The following is a 20,015-nucleotide window of genomic DNA, read 5'->3' on the forward strand; positions in this document are numbered from 1 at the left end:
AGGGGTGCAAGGGGTGTGGGGCACCCGGGTGCCGAATTATGGGGGCGCTAGGCGCCCACCGCTGAAGCCACCTAAGCTCTTAACTATCTACCTGTTATGAAATAATAATTTTGATCAAGCTAGAAAAACAAAATACATATATACCTAGGTATTACCGAAATGTATACCTACTGTTTCACTAAAGGGCATTCGACTTTGTGCACTCATTTACCAAAGACGCGCTGCACCAGCAGTGGTGCTTGTCATTCACAACAGCGGCGTTTGACTCAGCGACGGCACTTGTCATTCTGAACGGCGCCGTGCACACAAAATTAACTCTTACATCAAAATATTATGTTACGTATTGTATTGAGCTGCACTGCTACGCAGCAGCAGGGTCAGGGCAGAATAAAAAAGTTTTTCTTTTTCCTCCCTTCTTTTGTAAACAAGAAAGAAGGCGTAAGCGTGATGTCTGAAATAAGCATAATAAAAGTTAATTTGGGGGCTAAACTAAATTTGGGGGCGCTGGGTGGATCTTTGCACCCCGGCGGTGCGTATGCTAATGACAGCGCTGGGAGGACTGACGGAAAGAGTTTCTGGGCTCATATTACCTGGAAGAAAACTCTTGCAGGGAGAGAGTTGGGTTCTTACATGAGTGTTCTTGGAGAGCAAACAATTCTCAGTTGAAAGTTTGGGATGGCAGTTCACCCATCAGCAAAACCCACTGGCCAGAAACTTAGATCAGAGACCTTAATTTTTAACCCAGAGTAGCTATTTGAATTGTCTAGATTTTAGAACTGACCGTTGTCCATACCACCACCCAGTATAAGGAACACCGCAAGATTCAGAAAGCAAAATATCCCAAATATGTGGCTAAATGAGTTCAGAGTTTATTGCTTGGTATGTTACAGTGAATGCCTTGGCTAGAAGAACAGTATCAAAATACAAAATACACAAAGAAAATTAGAATTGGATTGTAAATTTCTTGGCAGCTGGGCACAAAAAAAAAATCACATTAGCTCCCAGAGATATTTATGGCTTGCATTTCCGAGAGAGACATTCACACTGTCTGGCGCTAAAGACTTCATGCTGTACGATGGAGCCATTGGCACAGCGGAGGGGCACTCGCATGGACTCTGTCGCTGTAGCCGAACAACAGGTGCACCGATCTTCAATGCTGTTCAGTGTAATGTTATAAATGGCTCTGCTTGTGCATTTGCCCTGAAAGTGAAATTAGAAATATTTTATTCCTGCAACACTATTTCCAGAATACAATGTTCTGCCATGACAATTGCTCATACAGTCTCTGGGAAATTAGTTTTGGAAAAGGTCAGGTGCAGACAGAAGGCCGGCTCTCTGTAAGCCATGGTTTGCAAATTGGACTCTGGCTTCAGTATCTACACTCCTCCTAAACAAAAATTCTACCTTATTTGCCTTAACCATGACTTAACATGACATCATGCTCACTAACACAGAAAGGAGCAGCAGTGTTCAGCTGTAATAGCCTTGCCAACAACTTCTTGGAAAAGCTTCAGACATTAATATGGAGACTGAAAGGCCTCTAATTGGACTCAAGAGTTTCGGATCATTGCCTGGATGCTTCCCATTCTATTCCTTTATTGATTAGATATTTATTGCTATCAAACCCTCATGATACACAGAACATTTTTGTGTATAAACAATGTTCACAAAGTATTATAGACCATTGGGGAAGTAAATGTTTTGCATTCAGAAGGTCCCTCCCCAGGTGACATCTTTGTGTCTCTAGTTAAAAAGGCTCTTGACTAGCAGCACAGAGTCACAATGACTGCTACCTCACCTCCATCCCAGAACTACAAAGGAAAGAGTAAAGATCAGGCATAGGCAAACTCGGCCCTCCAGATGTTTTGGGACTACAACTCCCATCATCCCTAGCTAACAGGACCATGGGTCAGGGACGATGGGAATTGTAGTCTCAAAACATCTCGAGGGCTGAATTTGCCCATGCCTGGTAAAGATAGTTGAATTGGCTCCAATCTAGAGACACAGAAGGGAGGCCTAATATAAATGTAAACCCCAATGGCCATTCAAAAATGAAAACGAGCTTTGGAATTGGGTAAGTGGCAGGAGAAGAGATGATTAATACTTTCCCTATTGGCCATCCTTCCATTAAAGTGATTGCTCCCTTCCTCACCCATGGTGTTTCTACTGAGAAATAAACCCCCAGAGTTGCTTTTCTTTATGCGAAGTGACCATCAGGGCTTTGTTGTAGGGCCTCGTGTGTAGTTTGTCCCTGACGATATGCCCACACTTAGCAAGCCTTCTTTCTTTAGAAGATTTTAAGTTGCTGCTTATGATGCAACTCAGGCTGGGCAGAAGACAGGGAGATTGACTGACCCTGTGCACACATTCCTGTTTACTTTGTACTCAGTGCGCTCCTACTGGTGGTTTGGGAGCAGAGCACATTTTTAGCACAACTCATCTATTTGAATTCTGGTGCTGGAGGAGACTCTGGAGAGTCCCATGGACTGCAAGAAGATCAAACGTATCCATTCTTAAGGAAATCAGCCCTGAGTGCTCACTGGAAGGACAGATCCTGAAGCTGAGGCTCCAATACTTTGGCCACCTCATGAGAAGAGAAGACTCCCTGGAAAAGACCCTGATGCTGGGAAAGATGGAGGGCACAAGGAGAAGGGGACGACAGAGGACAAGATGGTTGGACAGTGTTCTCGAAGCTACGAATATGAGTCTGACCAAACTGCGGGAGGCAGTGGAAGACAGGAGTGCCTGGCGTGCTCTGGTCCATGGGGTCACGAAGAGTCAGACACAACTAAACAACTAAACAACAACAAATATCTATCCTGGATCTATTCTGTTATTGTCTGTTTTGATGCTTCACCCCCCCCACCCCCCGCCAAACCAACTTTGATCCAAATTGAGAAACAGGATGATCTGGGTGTGTTTCAAGCTGGCAATCTCTACAGAGCCAGAAAATACTGTTACAGAAAGGAAGGAACATGCATCCCTGCAGCCTGCTCTTTGTGAGTGGATGCTAGGACATGTCATAGACTGTCTACAGAAATATCTCCTTCAGCTTTGCTCACCCAGAGTTCACGAAATGGGTAAGGATAGGTTACCTCACAGTAGTGGATATTCAGCTGGCTTTCATTCACACAGTCGCCCACTTTCACATATTCCAGTCTGCCTGTGATTTGCTTGCATTCTGGCTCTACACCTAAAGAGGAAAGAAAAATGCAGTGGTAGCATCTGTAAGAAAGAGGCATGCATCCTACCATTCTATAAAAAGGTAAAGGTAAAGGACCCCTGATAGTTAAGTCCAGTCACGGACGACTCTGGTGTTGCGGTGCTCATCTTGCTTTACAGGCCGAGGAAACGCCATTTACCTTCCTGCCAGAGTGGTACCTATTTATCTACTTGCACTTTTTGGGTGTGCTTTCAAGCTGCTAGGTGGGCAGGAGCAGGGACCGAGCAACGGGAGCTCACCCCATCGCGGGGATTCAAACCACCGACTTCCTGATCGGCAAGTCCTAGGCTCTGTGGTTTAACCCACAGCGCCACCCGCGTCCCTGCTTGATCTGGGTGTTGCAAGCTATATATGCTCAAATTCTGGAATTAATTTTAGAAGTTCTTCTAGTTAAACCAGAACTCAGCATGAATTCAACACTGCAAAGTTCCAAGTAGAGAAATGATAAAGGAATTGAAACAAGTAAATCTTCTCATCCCCTCTCATAGTGGGGAAATCTGCAAGTCATAGACTTCTGTTGCAATTCTCTCCCACTATAAGTCCCTGGCATGGGGATTTTAAATTATTATTGGCTAGTACAAATGTCTGCTAGTCTAAGCTAGACAGTGAGTGGCATGGCAAAACTGTTTCTGGACTTTCTGACATGACCAAAGCATGTGCTGCATATCACATGAGCAGCTTTCCTCCATGAGGTGGCAATAAGACTGTCAATGCTTTAATAACTACCGCCAGCAATAAAGCTGTGTGCCACAAGGCGATCAGCCAATCTACAGGAGCATCACACATGCCATTGACATGTGTGGGCTTTAGCATTCATATTGTCCATCCTCACTAACACATGTGCTCTCTGGGACCCATGCAGACATGCTGCTGTAGGCCTCACAGGTCTGATGGCTTCCTTCCTTCTGTGTCCTGAGCTCTGACAAATCTTGGTAGTGTCCTGGAGACTCAAATATATGGCTATCTGAATCAGAAGCTCAATCGGGACAGCTTTGTTTTGTTTTGTGAATGTTCAAATAATTCCAAATGCCTTCTTTTGGTCCATCATAATAGCTAATTATACTGATGCATTCTATGGCTGCATTATACAGTGGTACCTCTGGTTATGTACTTAATTCGTTCCGGAGGTCCATTCTTAACCTGAAACTGTTCTTAACCTGAAGCACCACTTTAGCTAATGGGGCCTCCTTCTGCTGCTGCCGCACCGCCGGAGCACGATTTCTGTTCTCAACCTGAAGCCAAGTTCTTAACCTGAAGCACTATTTCTGGGTTAGCGGAGTCTGTAACCTGAAGCATATGTAACCTGAGGTACCACTGTAATCAGAAATGTAAAAAAATTGCAGATTCCTTTAATGGAGGAACTTGCACCAATCCAGGATGCACTATTTAGACCAAGGTTTACATTCAACCCATGCACAAAAAAACCACTATTCAGGCATCGTGAATTGGTACAGAACATTGAAAAAACTGATGTGTGTGCATAGCACAAATTAACGGTAGAGCATTGTCTAATCCTAAATATTATGTGATATTTCAATCAGCTGACAAAGGATGGGCTTTACTGACTTTGAATAGAACCTGATAATCCACAAAAAACCCAAAAAGAATTCTGATCCCTTTCATATATGAATGATATACTAGGAAAATCAGAGACGTGACTGACAAATCAATAAAGCAATCAACCTATATAGTGTTAGGCTGGTCCCATGTTCTCATAAAGATGTGAACAGAACCTTAAAGACATTGTTAGCAGAAGAAATTGGAGGCTGGTGCTCTGTATGCAATTAATTGCCTCATGGGGAAAAGGTTTTTGAACCCTACTGACAATAAACAGTATACATACAAACGGTTTTATAACTGTAATACAAAAGGAGTGGTGTGTGCTATTCTGTGTCTCTGTAATGAGATCTATGTGGGAACAACAGTGAGATCCATCAAGGTTCGCATCTGTGAGCATTAAAGCTGCATTAGGAACCACAGAATACAAGCTCCCATTATCCAGCCTTTTCCAGAATATGGATGTATTCAGGAAGACCTAAATTTTTCTGCCTGGAAGAGATCCGTGCCAAAGGATTACAATTCCATCAGAAATTCCTGCAGAAAGAAGTATATTGGATGTAGACTCTGAATACAAAATCCTCCAGGGGTTTAAATCTAAATATGAACTGGATGGGTAACGTTATGAATTGTCTATAAAAGGAGATTCTGGCTGCATAAAGGCCATATACGTCTGAGTATACATATAAGTATTTGTTCATGCTCTTTCAGTAATGTGCTCTGTGTGTAACTATGTTTTGAAATTGAGGGTTAGTTGCTGCCGCATCAGTACAGTTTGCTGTAAATAGGGTTGCCATATTTCAAAAAGTAAAATTCCTGACAGCCGCAAAGTTTAAAGAAGACCTAACCCAAAAATAGTGATTTAACGCTTTTTGAGCTGTTTCCGGTGCTTTTTCCACTGCGTTGCCATACATCTGGGTTTTCCCTGACATTTTGCCAATTCGGCAAAATTCCCCCAGCGCCATTTTTACACTGAAAACCAGGACATGTCAAGAATTTTCCTGCCGTATGGCAAGCCTTGCTGCAAAAAACTTTAAGACAGAGATTTAAAAATGGAGATTTAGGGCTCAATATACTAAGCTATGTGGCCATAGTAGCTGGTGTTCGTAAAATGAATTTTAAAAGATGATGTAGAATGCATGTGGCAGATGAATTGAAAATTTGATTTTGCTTGCATTTTAATAAGAAATTACTTATACTTCTCAAACCAATATGTAAACCAAAATACACCTATACTTCAAAGTTTGCACTTATCTGAATTTTGCATTGCAACTCTCCAACTAAGCAATGCGTACATGTATTATTACAGAAGAGAAGAAGAGTTTGGATTTGATATCCCGCCTTTCACTCCCTTTTAAGGAGTCTCAAAGCGGCTAACAATCTCCTTTCCCTTCCTCCCCCACAACAAACACTCTGTGAGGTGAGTGGGGCTGAGAGACTTCAAAGTGTGACTGGCCCAAGGTCACCCAGCAGCTGCATGTGGAGGAGCGGAGACGCGAACCCGGTTCCCCAGATTACGAGACTACCGCTCTTAACCACTACACCACACTGGCTCTCAGTATATATACAGTATATGTATATATACTGTATACAGTATACAGTACAGTATATATACAGTAATGTATCAGCAAAAATAACATATGAAATGTATTTTATTTGGGGAAATTGCTTAGAAAAATGTGCATATGAATTAAACCAGCATACAAAAATATATTTGCTAGGAGAAAATTGCATTAAATGCAATTTAATGGGGATTTTCTTTTTTTTAAAAAAAACCACATATTGCTGCAGAAATGTGAAGAACTGAATTTAAGATGGGAAAATACTTAGAGAACTAAAATACAAACTCATCCATTCATAGTGATGAGTACCCAAAGAAACTGAGAAATTTTTCAGTTATTTCTAGTGTTGCATTTAAAATAACCCCGACAATAACGGACTGGCATTACAAGCTACAAGAATTTGCTGAAATGGCGCAGTTAACAAATACCCTGAGAGGCAATTCAAAACAAAAAATTATGGAAAAGTGGGATAGATATAAAACATATGTTCAAAAATACAGTAAAGGTTCGCTATCTATGCTAGCATTTGATTGACGTTGGAGTGAGACTGAGTTGAGAAATAAGACTAAGAGCACATATTGATATAGGAATGTATTAGATAAAATGTAAAGAAATATACAATAGTAAGAGTACATTCATTTGTAAAAAAGGAATATACAACGGGAAAGACAGGAAGTTAGTGTGTTGGTATGTATATGATTTTTGGGGGGAAATGTTTGTTTTTTTCTTTGTTCTTTTTTTGTTGTTGTTTCATTTTTTTAGGTATATAAAATTTGTATATAATTTTTGTATACATGTGATAAATTATATTATAGTAAGTCCTGTAATGTAATATGACAATGTTTACCGATGCAATATAAGAATGTTAATAAATAAATAAAATGCTAAAATAAATAAATAAATAAATAAATAAATAGTTAGTATGCTACTGTATTTGTCGACTGGGCACGACCAGTACAAGAAATCTTATCTGTAATAGCAATATTACCCTTTTACATCATTATGGTTGTCACCAGGTGAGAGGTTCTTAAAATGGGCTCTGCAAAGGCATTGGCAAATGCATGAAGCAAGCATTATCGCACTGAATTCTGTCACTGCATTCCAAATCTGCTCATTTATACAAGCCACAATAGAAAACACATCCGGCGCCAGATTCTTTTTTTGTGTGTGTGACTGACTAAGGTTGTGCTTCCTGGAAAAGGTCCTGATGTTGGGAAAGATGGAGGGCACAAGGAGAAGGGGACGACAGAGGACGAGATGGTCGGACAGTGTTCTGGAAGCTACCAGCATGAGTTTGACCAAACTGCGGAGGCAGTGGAAGACAGGAGTGCCTGGTGTGTTGTGGTCCATGGGGTCACAAAGAGGCAGACACGACTAAGCAACTAGACAACAACAACAAGGTTGTGCTAAATGTATTCACTTTGAAAGGTGTGGGTTTTTTGAATGAGTGTCAGAGCTGCGTTCTCCTCCATTGTCCCTTCTTCCTCCTGCTGATGGCCAACTTCACTGTGATTTTCCTGGCTTGTATTAAGCAAGAATTCCCTGTTATTTCCATAGCAAGGAACAATGGCTCAGTTAAGAAGCCACAAACTCTTTTTATGTCTGAACTTGGGAACTCTGGTTTAATACAGTCTAGGATCTTCATGGTTTTCCCAGTAGTAATGTATGGATGAGAGAGCTGGACCATAAAGAAAGCTGATCGTCAAAGAATTGATGCTTTTGAATTATGGTGCTGGAGGAGACTCTTGAGAGTCCCATGGACTGCAAGAAGATCAAACCTATCCATTCTTAAGGAAATTAGCCCTGAGTGCTCACTGGAAGGACAGATCCTAAAGCTGAGGCTCCAAGACTTTGGCCATCTCATGAGAAGAGAAGACTCCCTGGAAAAGACCCTGATGTTGGGAAAGATGGAGGGCACAAGGAGAAGAGGACGACAGAGGACGAGATGGTGGGACAGTGTTCTTGAAGCTATCAACATGAGTTTGACCAAACTGCGGGAGGCAGTGGAAGACAGGAGTGCCTGGCGTGCTCTGGTCCAGGGGGTCACGAAGAGTCGGACACGACTAAACGACTAAACAACAACAATAGGATCTTCATGCCAAAACTGGTACATGACAAGGTGGAGCGAAGGAGGGCCACATGACTCATGGCACCTTGAACTTGGACTGTGATTTGGTGCCCCGTTTTCTCTTGGCTGCTGCTGCTTCTTGTTGCCATTTTCCTTCATTTTGTCTGCTCTCATTGCCATTATAGGACTCGTTTGCCCAAGCTGTTATTTAATCCTGTCGTTTGGCAGTGGCTTCCTATGTGGTTTTAAGTGTCAGTGTTAGGAAATACAAGAATATCATTGAGACCATGCAGATGTGTTCACAAGTGCCAAAAATGGCTATAAAGAGGAGGTCCTTTTCAACATTTGCAGAAACCGACATGAAAAGAGGCAGGCGGTTTGGACTTAGCCCTAGAACTGACATGTTGGTCCTAAAAGCAACTTCTGGGCCTCTATGATGTTCATTGGAATTTTCCCTCAGTTTTCGCTGGATTCCCTCAACCTTGAATTAGTAGAAAATCCAATCAGAAAAGCGATATTGGTCAAATTTTGGACTTTCCAACATATTTAGCATCATCCTATAAAAAGCTTTCCATTAGCAGATGAAAGCCAGAACTGGGAGATTACACTATTAGGAGATGTTATTTTATTTTACTTTATTTGCTTTGCTGTTCGTTTTCTGCAGTGTTTCTTTAAAGTTGTCTTTGAGCCATTTCAGTATTACATTCACATCTGTTTTATGTAATGGTTAATTGGCTATTTTCAGTAATAGTCACTGTGCAGATAAAAAAACCCTCTTAATTAAATTAACCTGTGAGCACTTTACAGTGAGAGTCTATTATCTCAAGAGCTCCAGTGACTTTTATTTCTTAAAACTGGAACTTGCTGATATATGGACAGGCAACGGCAAGAAATGATCTTGGAATAAATTCCTCAAACTGGGGTTTTGTTACAGCAGTTAACTGTGGCTGCATAGGGATGGCCATCTTTTATTTATTGGCACATGAACAGAACAAAAAGTAAGAGGAGAGAGAATGGAGGGTGAAGAGGTGCTGACATTTTGACCTTCAAAGGAGGGATAGTTTTCAGTGATAAACAAATTCTATAATTATCCACCATATAACTTGACAACTGACGCCTTTATTTGAGGTCATGTTGAAGAATTAGTTTTGGAGACTGATCCAGGCAAAAGAAGAAAATCAGGGTAAAGTCTCCACTTTAAGAAATATAGTGTTTCCTAAACCTCTGGCAGTGGGAATCATACTTTTACAGCTCAAAAGGTTTATGCTTTAGAGAAGGCAATTAAAAGCAAAAGCAAAAACAAAACCCTAGAGGAAGGAACTTTCTTGCATGCATTTTTTTCTGCAGGAGTCATTGTGCATCTCTTTTTTATGCTTTGTTGTAAACACCAACAAAAATCAAAAAGAAAAACCATACATTTATGTCGTTACACCAAATACAAAATAAACAAAAGGATAAAATCATCTGTTTTGACGGTAAATCTTCTTAAGGTACATCTAACTTCCCGTCTTCTCCATGCTTCTTTTAATATTTACAAACTTATTGCATAAATCTATCTGTTCATTTTATATTAAAGTATTATATCCTTGTTACTTAGTTATTCGAAGGCTGCGACCGAGTTCATACTACAACAATTGATCTTAAGATATGATTTGAAAACCTCCCATTTTGCAATAAATACTTGTTTTGACTTAGCTTTCATTTTTTCAGATAGTTGGGCTACCTCTGCATATTGGCTAGTATTTGTAACCATTCTGACCTGGAAGGGATTTATCATTTTTCCATTTAGTCGCTTTTAAGATTCTCGCTGTGACTGTGGCGTATAAAAAAAACTTCTTTTACATTCTTAGGAACGTCTGATCCTGTAATTCGGAGTAGAAATGCTTCTGGTCTTTTTTAAAATAAACCCTAAACTTTTTTTAAAGTTCTATATAGATGTCATCCCAGAAGATCTAATTTTTTTTTACATAGCCACCACATGTGGAACATAGTACCAGTTTCTACTCCACATTGCCAAGTACTAGATACATTTTTGAAAGCTTCCAAAAATGAGGGATACCTGAATCTCAGGGTGCTATATCTCTGTGTCAGAAAGAATCCTGCAGTCCAGTCACATCTGATACAGACAAAATGGAATCGAGCTAAGTGATTCAGTGCAGCGTAGCGGTTTGAGTGTGGGACTAAGACCTGGGAGACCAGGGTTCAAACCCCAAGGAAGCCATGAAACTTGCCAAATGTCCTACCTCATAGAGTTGCTGTGAGGATCAAGTCGGCAAATGGGAACTAAGTGTGCCACCTTGAGCTCTTTGGGGGGAAACACAAATGTAAAAATAAATAAAAGATAATGCAGCTACCAAAACAGCTACTTACATGTTTTGCAGCATGTGTTGTCAAGGTTTGCGACTTTGCCCTAAAAAGAGAACACGTCTCATTTAAAATATGTTAAAATGCAGTGGACGCTCTGGTTGCAAACGTGATCCGTGCGGGAGGCAAGTTCGTAACCCGCAGCGTTCGCAACCCGCGACCCACGCGTCTGCACATGCACAGGTCACGATTCGGCACGCTTCTGCGCATGTGCAAGCGCCAAAACCCAGAAGTAGGCCGTTTCGGTACTTCCGGATTTGGCACGGTGCGCAACCCGAAATCGCGCAACCTGAAGCATCTGTAACCCAAGGTATGACTGTGTATGGAAGCCGCTCAGAGTGGCTGGGGCAACCCAATCATATGGGTGGGATACGAATAAAATTATAATAATAATAATAATAATAATAATAATAATAATAATAATAATACAGTAATAATAATTCTCTTTCAGGGGTGCCAACTTGAAAAATAATTGGGGGGCCAGCAAGCCCTACCCCGCATATACGATCACAAGATGCGATGCACACACTTTTTTTTAAGGCAATGCCCATCAACTGGGGGAGGCGGAGACCGTCCTCCTCAAATATATTATTTAAAACATTCAGAACATAATTAAAATTAACAATAAGCTGAAGATGAGATTAAAACCCTTACAAGCATTCTGTATATCTGAGTTGGCTTATCTAAAAACAAAAAATGTTTTAGCAGATGAAGGTGCCTGCCTGATGTCCGTAGGCAGGAAGGCCCAAGTGTGGGTGCTGTCACACTAAAATACGGATTTCATACAAACGCACAATGTGGCACCTGTAGCAGGGCGAGTTCTGCAAATCAAAGGAGCAGAGTGCTTGTGTTGCTCTGCAAAGGACCAGCCACACAAAAGGTGCTATAATAATCGGCACCAGCATCATCGCCACACTGTACTCAACAGGGCACTTGGCTCATTACTTACTCCTTCAGACAGACACTTGTTGGGATCAAATGGCGGGCAAGCAGTGATTCTCTTCTCCCAGGTGAAATCTCCTTTCATATTGACTTTGCAATAATGGGTGTCGCACCCGTCTTGGATCATTTCAGTGGGCTGTGGAAAAAATTTCCAATTATACAAATTATGGTCATCATTACCACCATCAAGTTGTATTTTTCTCCCTCCCTCCCTACAGCAAACAGATGAAAGTCTCAAGGTCAGCTCACACTTCTACCAACAAGGGATTATTCACCTGAGTGTGGAACAGTCCCATGCGCTCCTGGTCATCTACTTATGGCAAAAGGTGGGGACCGCCCTGTGATCTTCGGATTTAGGATGGTATACAAATTTAATAAAGAAATAAATATGAATATTTTTTGGAGCTTGAAGTGTTGTGGTAACTGGCCATGTGTACTCATGGTATGCGTAACATGTTCAGCAGAATTCATGTTGTGGGGGTACAGATAGCTCCACTGTTCCCTCCAGATACACAGTGCATTTGTCTGGAAAACATGTATAAACCAGCCCCTTATTGTTCATGTTCAAAAAGGAAGAAGCCAAGCAAGACAATACCGTTTGCCTATCTTCCCTCAAGTTTCCCCCTCTGACTGTAAGTGAGATACCTTCCACCTGAAGGAGCGTCTCCACCCCCATTGTTCAGCCCAGAAACTGAGGTCCAGCTCTGACGGCCTTCTGGCGGTTATTATTATTATTATTATTATTATTATTATTATTATTATTATTAATTTTATTTCGGTTCCCTCACTGCGAGAAGCAAAGCTACAGGGAACCAGGCAGAGGGCCTTTTCGGTAGTGGCGCCCTCCCATCAGATGTTAAGGAAATAAACAACTATCTGATTTTTAGAAGATATCTGAAGGCAACCCTGTTTAGGGAAGTTTTTAATGTTCAATGTTTTATTGTGTTTTAAATATTCCATTGGGAGCCACCCAGAGTGGCTGGGGAAACCCAGCCAGATGGGCAGGTTATGAATAAATTATTATTATTATTATTATTATTATTATTATTATTATTATTATTATTATAATTTCATGATGCTGAAAGCCAGACAGTCACTCAGGCCTAGAGACAACCACTCCTAAGACAACCTTATGGGGAGCCATCTGTGAGAGTTGTGGCTCAGCATCTGCGGCCATCCACAGATATATATGAAGAACCTGAAGGAGCATCTCCACCCCCATTGTTCAGCCCGGAAACTGAGGTCCAGCTCCGACGGCCTTCTGGCGGTTCCCTCACTGCGAGAAGCAAAGCTATAGGGAACCTGGCAGAGGGCCTTCTCTGTAGTGGCACCCGCCTTGTGGAACGCCCTCCCATCAGATGTCAAGGAAATAAACATCTATCTGACTTTTAGAAGACACCTAAAGGCATCCCTCTGCAGGGAAGTTTTTAATGTTTGAGATTTTTTTGTATTTTAATGTTTTGTTGGGAGCCACACAGAGTGGCTAGGGCCACCCAGTCAAATGGGTGGCATATAAATAAAATCATCACCATCATTTTTGTGCATCTCCTGTTGCAAGTTCCTTACAGTACAGTGGTACCTCTGGATGCGAACGGGATCCGTTCCGGAGCCCCATTCGCATCCCGAAGTGAACGTAACACACGACTGCGCGCCTGTGGGTTGCGTTTTGCCGCTTCCGCACATGTGTGTGGCATCATTTTGAGCGTCTGAGCATGCAGCGAAACCTGGAAGTAAACGCACTCTGTTACTTCAGGGTCACCGCAGAGCGCAACCCGAAAATGCTTAACTTGAAGCGTATTCATCCCAAGTCATGACTGTAGTTGTCTAAGTGCCCCTTAAGCAAAAGGGATTCTGGGCTGCATCAATAGGAGTATAGCATCTAGATCAAGGGAAGTAATAGTGCCACTGTATTCTGCTCTGGTCAGACCTCACCTGGAGTACTGTGTCCAGTTCTGGGCACCACAGTTCAAGAAGGACACTGACAAACTGGAACGTGTCCAGAGGAGGGCAACCAAAATGGTCAAAGGCCTGGAAACGATGCCTTATGAGGAATGGCTAAGGGAGCTGGGCATGTTTAGCCTGGAGAAGAGGAGGTTAAGGGGTGATATGATAGCCATGTTCAAATATATAAAAGGATGTCACATAGAGGAGGGAGAAAGGTTGTTTTCTGCTGCTCCAGAGAAGCGGACACGGAGCAATGGATCCAAACTACAAGAAAGAAGATTCCACCTAAACATTAGGAAGAACTTCCTGACAGTAAGAGCTGTTCGACAGTGGAATTTGCTGCCAAGGAGTGTGGTGGAGTCTCCTTCTTTGGAGGTCTTTAAACAGAGGCTTGACAACCATATGTCAGGAGTGCTCTGATGGTGTTTCCTGCTTGGCAGGGGGTTGGACTCGATGGCCCTTGTGGTCTCTTCCAACTCTATGATTCTATGATTCTATGACTCTATCCTGTATGTAGCTGACACACTATAAATAATATACAACAGTACTGCTACTGCTGCCACCAGGACACAAGGAACTGGACCGCTTGTTGCCTTTTCATCTAGAGCTTGAAATAGCAGGAAATGTTCTTGCAGAAGCCCCTTTCTTGTCAATGGAATATATGCTAGAGTGGAATCTTCCAGACAAACTGCATTCACTCGGCATTATAGTGGACCCAGTTTTAGGTGAAACCAACTCACCTTCAGGGAAATAATGGTTCTGTTCCTCAGCTGTATGGAACATGCAGATGGCAAGCATTTGCCGCAGCAGGAGCCAGAGACTTTTTCCATCCTGTAATTCTGCAAAGAAATAAAATGGATGATTTCACTGAACCTCAGTCTTCACCAAAATCAAAATAATCTGCTAAAGTGCAGTGGCACTGCCTCGCTTCATGGCCATACTCGACTATGGCAGTCCACTAGATTGAAGCCACATCATCTGTAACCCAGTGAGCATGCCATTCAGGAGACTGTCAAATCCATTGTGTGTTGAGATCCCCAAGCCACCCCCTAAATAAATCACAATTCATACAGAAATGTTTGTTTAAGGTTTTTGGCATAATTTTGGCCACAACTTTATTAAAATACATAATGCGAGTGGTTGCTTAGGCATTGGTTATGACTATATGACTATCTGTCCCCGCCCTGGGACAGAACTGACTTCCGGATTCCAGCGAAAGCCAGTAAGGGGAAACAATATTGGGGAGAGAATGGGGCTGGGCAACATACCGTCACCCCTCCCCGCATGCTCCCAGGGGCTTGCACAGCCCTAGCCCCTTGCCAGGGATACAGACAAAAGTATGACAAACCCCTGGATTCCTTTAACGGAATTCCCTTGCAGCAGCAGCAGCATTGGAGGGGTAGGCACTGCCAACCCTTACCCCTCCACCAACCAATTTTAACCAATGCCTAACTGCAACCTTACAAGTTGTGACGATTTGTAACGCAGTAGGCAAAAACCAAATGGCACCAGCCAATCTGCCAATTGGAAAAATTCCTACCAGGCCCTGCCCCAAAGCAGACGACCCCATGACAGGCATAGCAAGGTCAAGCGCAACAGCCCTAAATTAGGGAGGGCGGGCGGGTGGGCGATCTGATGCACGCAGCAAAAGAGACTGAAAAAACTGTGTACCAAGAATATATAACTTTCGGGCCATCCGCCCAAATGGTAACATCAAAATCTACCCAACAACCCAAATTGGCCCAATCACAGTCATGGCCATCCAAACGGTCCCGCCCCTAGTAACCAAGAAAGGGTGTCCTGTTAGACCCCACCGCAATACGTACTCACCATGATGGAGAATATGCTTTTTCACACCAGTAGCTCATGTCCCTTGCGGGGAGGCACCCCATATGATACTGAGTTACAGATGACGATCGGTGGGTGGCAACTTTGTGCTGAAACACTTTTGTGTGGCAAATCGGATCCTCTTCAAGGAGGGTACGCATTGTGCTCCAGTCCCCAGACATCTCCCACCTCCTGGTGTGGGCAGGGCTATGCCCTGCTCAACTCTGGTTGGTCGTTTTGCGGTCACTTGGTCCCTAAAGCCAATTGCTTGGCTTGGGGGTTGGCCGCAAAACATTATTTAAGCCCTGCGTAATGTTTGCTGGACCTCTTTGCCTTCGCGCGGCGGATCCCCCGCCCACCCACCCCTTTATCTGGTGCGTTGGCCTTGCTATGGGTGTTGTTGGTCGCCTGTTTTGCAGTGGAGGCCTGGTAGGAATTTTTCCATCTGGCAGATTGGCTGTTGCCATTTGGTTTCCGCCAACCGCGTAGCAATCATCACAACTTTGTAAGGTTTGGAGGTTAGGCATTGGATCAGCAATGTGTGGGGTGGAGAGGTGCGGTCATCACCTGCCACTCCAAGCTCAAGGGTATTCTCTTAAAGGAATCAGGGGTTGACCTGGGTCTTGTCCGAAACATTGCGGTAGGGGCTAGGGCCATACCAGGACCCCATGGGGGAGAACTCAAGTCGGTTCGCATCGGTGGGGCTCCCTCTGGTGGTGTTTCACCCTTTTATCAGATTCCCCGTGATGTGGGTGGGAGTCTGATATAGTTTGGATGATTCCAATGCCTAAGTCAATACCACTCACATTCTGTATTCAATAAAGTTGTGGCCAAATTTTTGCCCAATAACTCAAACTAAAATCCCGTGTCAATTGTGTCTTCATTTTTGGGGGTGGTTGGGGGATCTCGAAGCGCAACTGTTCTGCAAAAATAACCTGAGCGTCTGTCCTTAGAAGTCACACATTTGTCATCATTTATAACAACACATACATAAATACTGCGTGCAATGTTGCTTTGGGGGAGATTGGCAAAGGTCTATTTTTATTCCTTCCCCCCCTCTTCCTGTCCCCCCTCAATGATTTCATCATTGGATGAGGAGGGATTGGGCTCAGATGAAGCTTCCCTGGAGTCTAATCCCTCTTTTCAACAGCTGCTTTCAGGGATGAAGTGAATGTTAAGACCTCCCTTCATCTCCGAAGCAAGTCTGGTGGGAACAGAACTGGGCACAGAATAGGAAATCTATACGGAATGACGTTGAAGGGACTCTGCCTTCACACAAAAACTAAATGAGCAAATCTGAATGGCAAAGGGCCTACATAAGAAAAATTACATATATTTTTTTTTAAATAATGGCTGTATTTCTAGCACGTAAAGACTTAAAGTGTCCAGTCCATCCAGGAACTCTTGAGAAATGTAGGGGTCCTTTGAAACCTTGGCTGCTGCTGTGGCTGCACACACAGATGAAGTTTCTACCAGTATAAGCTGTGTTCTATGAACTGGTAAGTTAGGGGGAGAATTTCAGGAAGGTTCTGAGCCATTCATGCTCCAGCCTAAAGTCCCCGCCAGTTTGGGATGCATCCACTATGAAAACAGTAATTTCAGGTATTTAGAAATGTTTTTTAAACATATCCTTTACCTAATTGCATGTGGAAATATGCAAAATGCAACTCTAACCAAGTTCAATAAAAAATAAGGCTCACACTAAACATGTAACAATATTCCGTTCTGAGCCAACCGGAGTGAGGGAACATGGAAAATTCAGGTAAGAATTGTGGCCGTGAAGAATGAAAAAGAGTCTTGAAAATTATCTGGCAGCAGCTGTCAAGTGTACAGAAAGACCCTGATCTCATTATTATTTTACAGGTAGCATTAGAAACATTTAAAACTTTTTGCAGACCATGTGCTTTATCTCCTACTTTTCTTCATGGCAAGGCTAAAAGGGCCTTCAGGTTCAAGTATTTATTTACTTATTTTGTAAAAGTTGTATACCACTGATTGTTATTTTTAAAAACCCTCAAAGTAGTATGGAAATCAGTGATACTGTAAGAAAAAGGATGTAGTTGATTTATATAGTCCAGCTAACTCCTGTGGCACAAAACGCATGCTGCACATTTCCATGAATTTTGGTAGAGTTTGTGACTGTGAGTGTGCGTCTTTTAACAGAGGTGTGAGGATAAAGTAGCTTGGAATATATCCTAGACCTTCAATATCAGCAGGGCCATAACACACTCTCTTACCTTGGGGCAAGGTTCACAGGTGATTTTTCCACATGTCAACTTATACTTCAAAAACAGTCCCCTCTGTAGGCTGCACTGACAGCTGGTGCACTGATCCAACAGCATGCGTTTCCCAGGCTGAAAGATGAGAACAAAACTGCAGTTTCAACTGATCATGCTTTCTCATCAGAAACATGAAGAATGGACCATTCTTAACCAGATGAAAAATAATAATAATAAAACCGTTCAGCCTCTAAACATATAATTTCCAAAAAAAGATATGAAAAATTCTACTTTGCTGATGGTTCAAGCAAAAATGATAAAATTATTAAGGTGTCCAGGGAATCTATCGGAAATGAACTATCAAGCAAATGTCCTTCTGCCTTTCCATTCAGTCCCCATTGTGGCATGAACTCCTTCCCCTTTCTCCAGCTGTGGTTACAATCCATTAGGTAAAGGGTAAAGGGACCCCTGACCATTAGGTCCAGTCGTGGCCGACTCTGGGGTTGCACGCTCATCTCGCTTTATTGGCCGAGGGAGCCGGCGTACAGCTTCCGGGTCATGTGGCCAGCATGACTAAGCCGCTTCTGGTGAACCAGAGCAGTGCATGGAAACGCCGTTTACCTTCCCGCTGGAGTGGTACCTATTTATCTACTTGCACTTTGACGTGCTTTCGAACTGCTAGGCTAGCAGGAGCAGGGACCGAGCAACAGGAGCTCACCCTGTCGCTGGGATTCGAACCGCCGACCTTCTGATCGGCAAGTCCTAGGCTCTGTGGTTTAACCCACAGCGCCACCCGCGTCCCTTACAATCCATTAGTTGACAATAAATGCAACAAAGGACACACACTCAAGGAAATGATATGCCAATTATTACCAGACAAACCTATACTAGGCTCCTGATTATCCTGATCCCCTTCATCTGAATTCACAGCCCTGTGTTTAAGACAGGGTCACATACACAGGACTGATTTATTAGATTCCTACATGAAGCTGGAGAATTTAATTTTTGCATTGGCTAAAGTTGCCACAGAAAATCTAAAATTACTATATCCTAGGGTTGCTGGGTTGTTGTTGGGACGCGGGTGGCGCTGTGGGTAAAAGCCTCAGCGCCTAGGGCTTGCCGATCGAAAGGTCGGCGGTTCGAATCCCCGCGGTGGGGTGCGCTCCCGTTGTTCGGTCCCAGCACCTGCCAACCTAGCAGTTCGAAAGCACCTCCGAGTGCAAGTAGATAAATAGGGACCGCTTACTAGCGGGAAGGTAAACGGCGTTTCCGTGTGCGGCTCTGGCTCACCAGATGCAGCTTGTCACGCTGGCCACGTGGCCCGGAAGTGTCTCCGGACAGCGCTGGCCCCCGGCCTCTTGAGTGAGATGGGCGCACAACCCTAGAGTCTGTCAAGACTGGCCCGTGCGGGCAGGGGTACCTTTACCTTTACCTTTTAGGGTTGCTGGGAATTATATTCACAGAATTGAATCCAGTGGTTCTCCGTTCTTTTAGCTTGAATCATTTATTTAGAAAAAAAGAAGAAGTTTCTACGCTGTAACCTAGCAGCAAGTCAAAATTAAAAACCCACTAATATCCCGTGTTTGGGGGAAAGCTGCCACCCAGATAAAATTGTTATATAATTTCTTCAGGGATTATTCCTGGACAGTAAAAGGTAAAGGTACTCCTGACCGTTAAGTCCAGTCATGGACAACTCTGGGGTTACGGCGCTCTTCTCGCTTTATTGGCCAAGGGAACTGGCATACAGCTTCCGGGTCATGTAGCCAGCATGACTAAACCACTTCTGGTGAAACCAGAGCAGCGCACTGAAACGCCGTTTACCTTCCCGCCGGAGCAGTACCTATTTATCTACTTGCACTTTGACGTGCTTTCAAACTGCTAGGTTGGCAGGATCCTGGACAGTAAAGCCCCATTAACCAGGAGATTACTGGGAGCTGGCAAATGCATATAATAATGATTTTTTAAGTTTGTGAAATACACCTATGAAATGCTGCATGAGAATCCTACAACATCTGCTAACACACTACTGGCCAATGCAAGCCGTAAAAATCAGTATCAAGGCAAAGAGCACCCGGGTCTTCCTTAATCACTCTGCTCAATAAAAGCCTGGGAAACCAGATGACTGTTGCAAGGCGATTCCATTTGGTAAGTCAAGCCACCTGGTTGGAAGTTTAAAGCAATTCAGAATGAACGCAGTTAAACCAAACTATGGGAGAATAAAGCTGGTAACTAGATACGAGGTGGAAATGTAAAGGGATTAAGGCAAAAACAAATGGCTCCAGTGATATAATGGCAACAGAAGACTCTGA

General features: G+C 43.1%; 1 protein-coding gene across 2 annotated transcripts in view; it reads right to left on the reverse strand.

The window, feature by feature from the left end:
* Nucleotides 1-847: 847 nt before the first annotated feature.
* Nucleotides 848-20,015, reverse strand: part of VWF (von Willebrand factor) — a 154,252-nt gene continuing 135,084 nt past the window's right edge. For both annotated transcript variants that reach the window (XM_077930743.1, XM_077930742.1), the window contains exons 47-52: nucleotides 17,725-17,841; nucleotides 14,401-14,499; nucleotides 11,724-11,852; nucleotides 10,781-10,820; nucleotides 3,096-3,193; nucleotides 848-1,200 (exon numbers count right to left, since the gene is read on the reverse strand). In XM_077930743.1, coding sequence (XP_077786869.1) covers nucleotides 1,012-1,200; nucleotides 3,096-3,193; nucleotides 10,781-10,820; nucleotides 11,724-11,852; nucleotides 14,401-14,499; nucleotides 17,725-17,841 — 672 coding nt within the window. In that variant the 3' untranslated portion in view covers nucleotides 848-1,011. The remainder of the gene's footprint in view (nucleotides 1,201-3,095; nucleotides 3,194-10,780; nucleotides 10,821-11,723; nucleotides 11,853-14,400; nucleotides 14,500-17,724; nucleotides 17,842-20,015) is intronic.

Source organism: Podarcis muralis, chromosome 6 (genome assembly GCF_964188315.1).
Source record: "Podarcis muralis chromosome 6, rPodMur119.hap1.1, whole genome shotgun sequence".
In the NCBI taxonomy this organism is placed as follows: Eukaryota; Metazoa; Chordata; class Lepidosauria; order Squamata; family Lacertidae; genus Podarcis; species Podarcis muralis.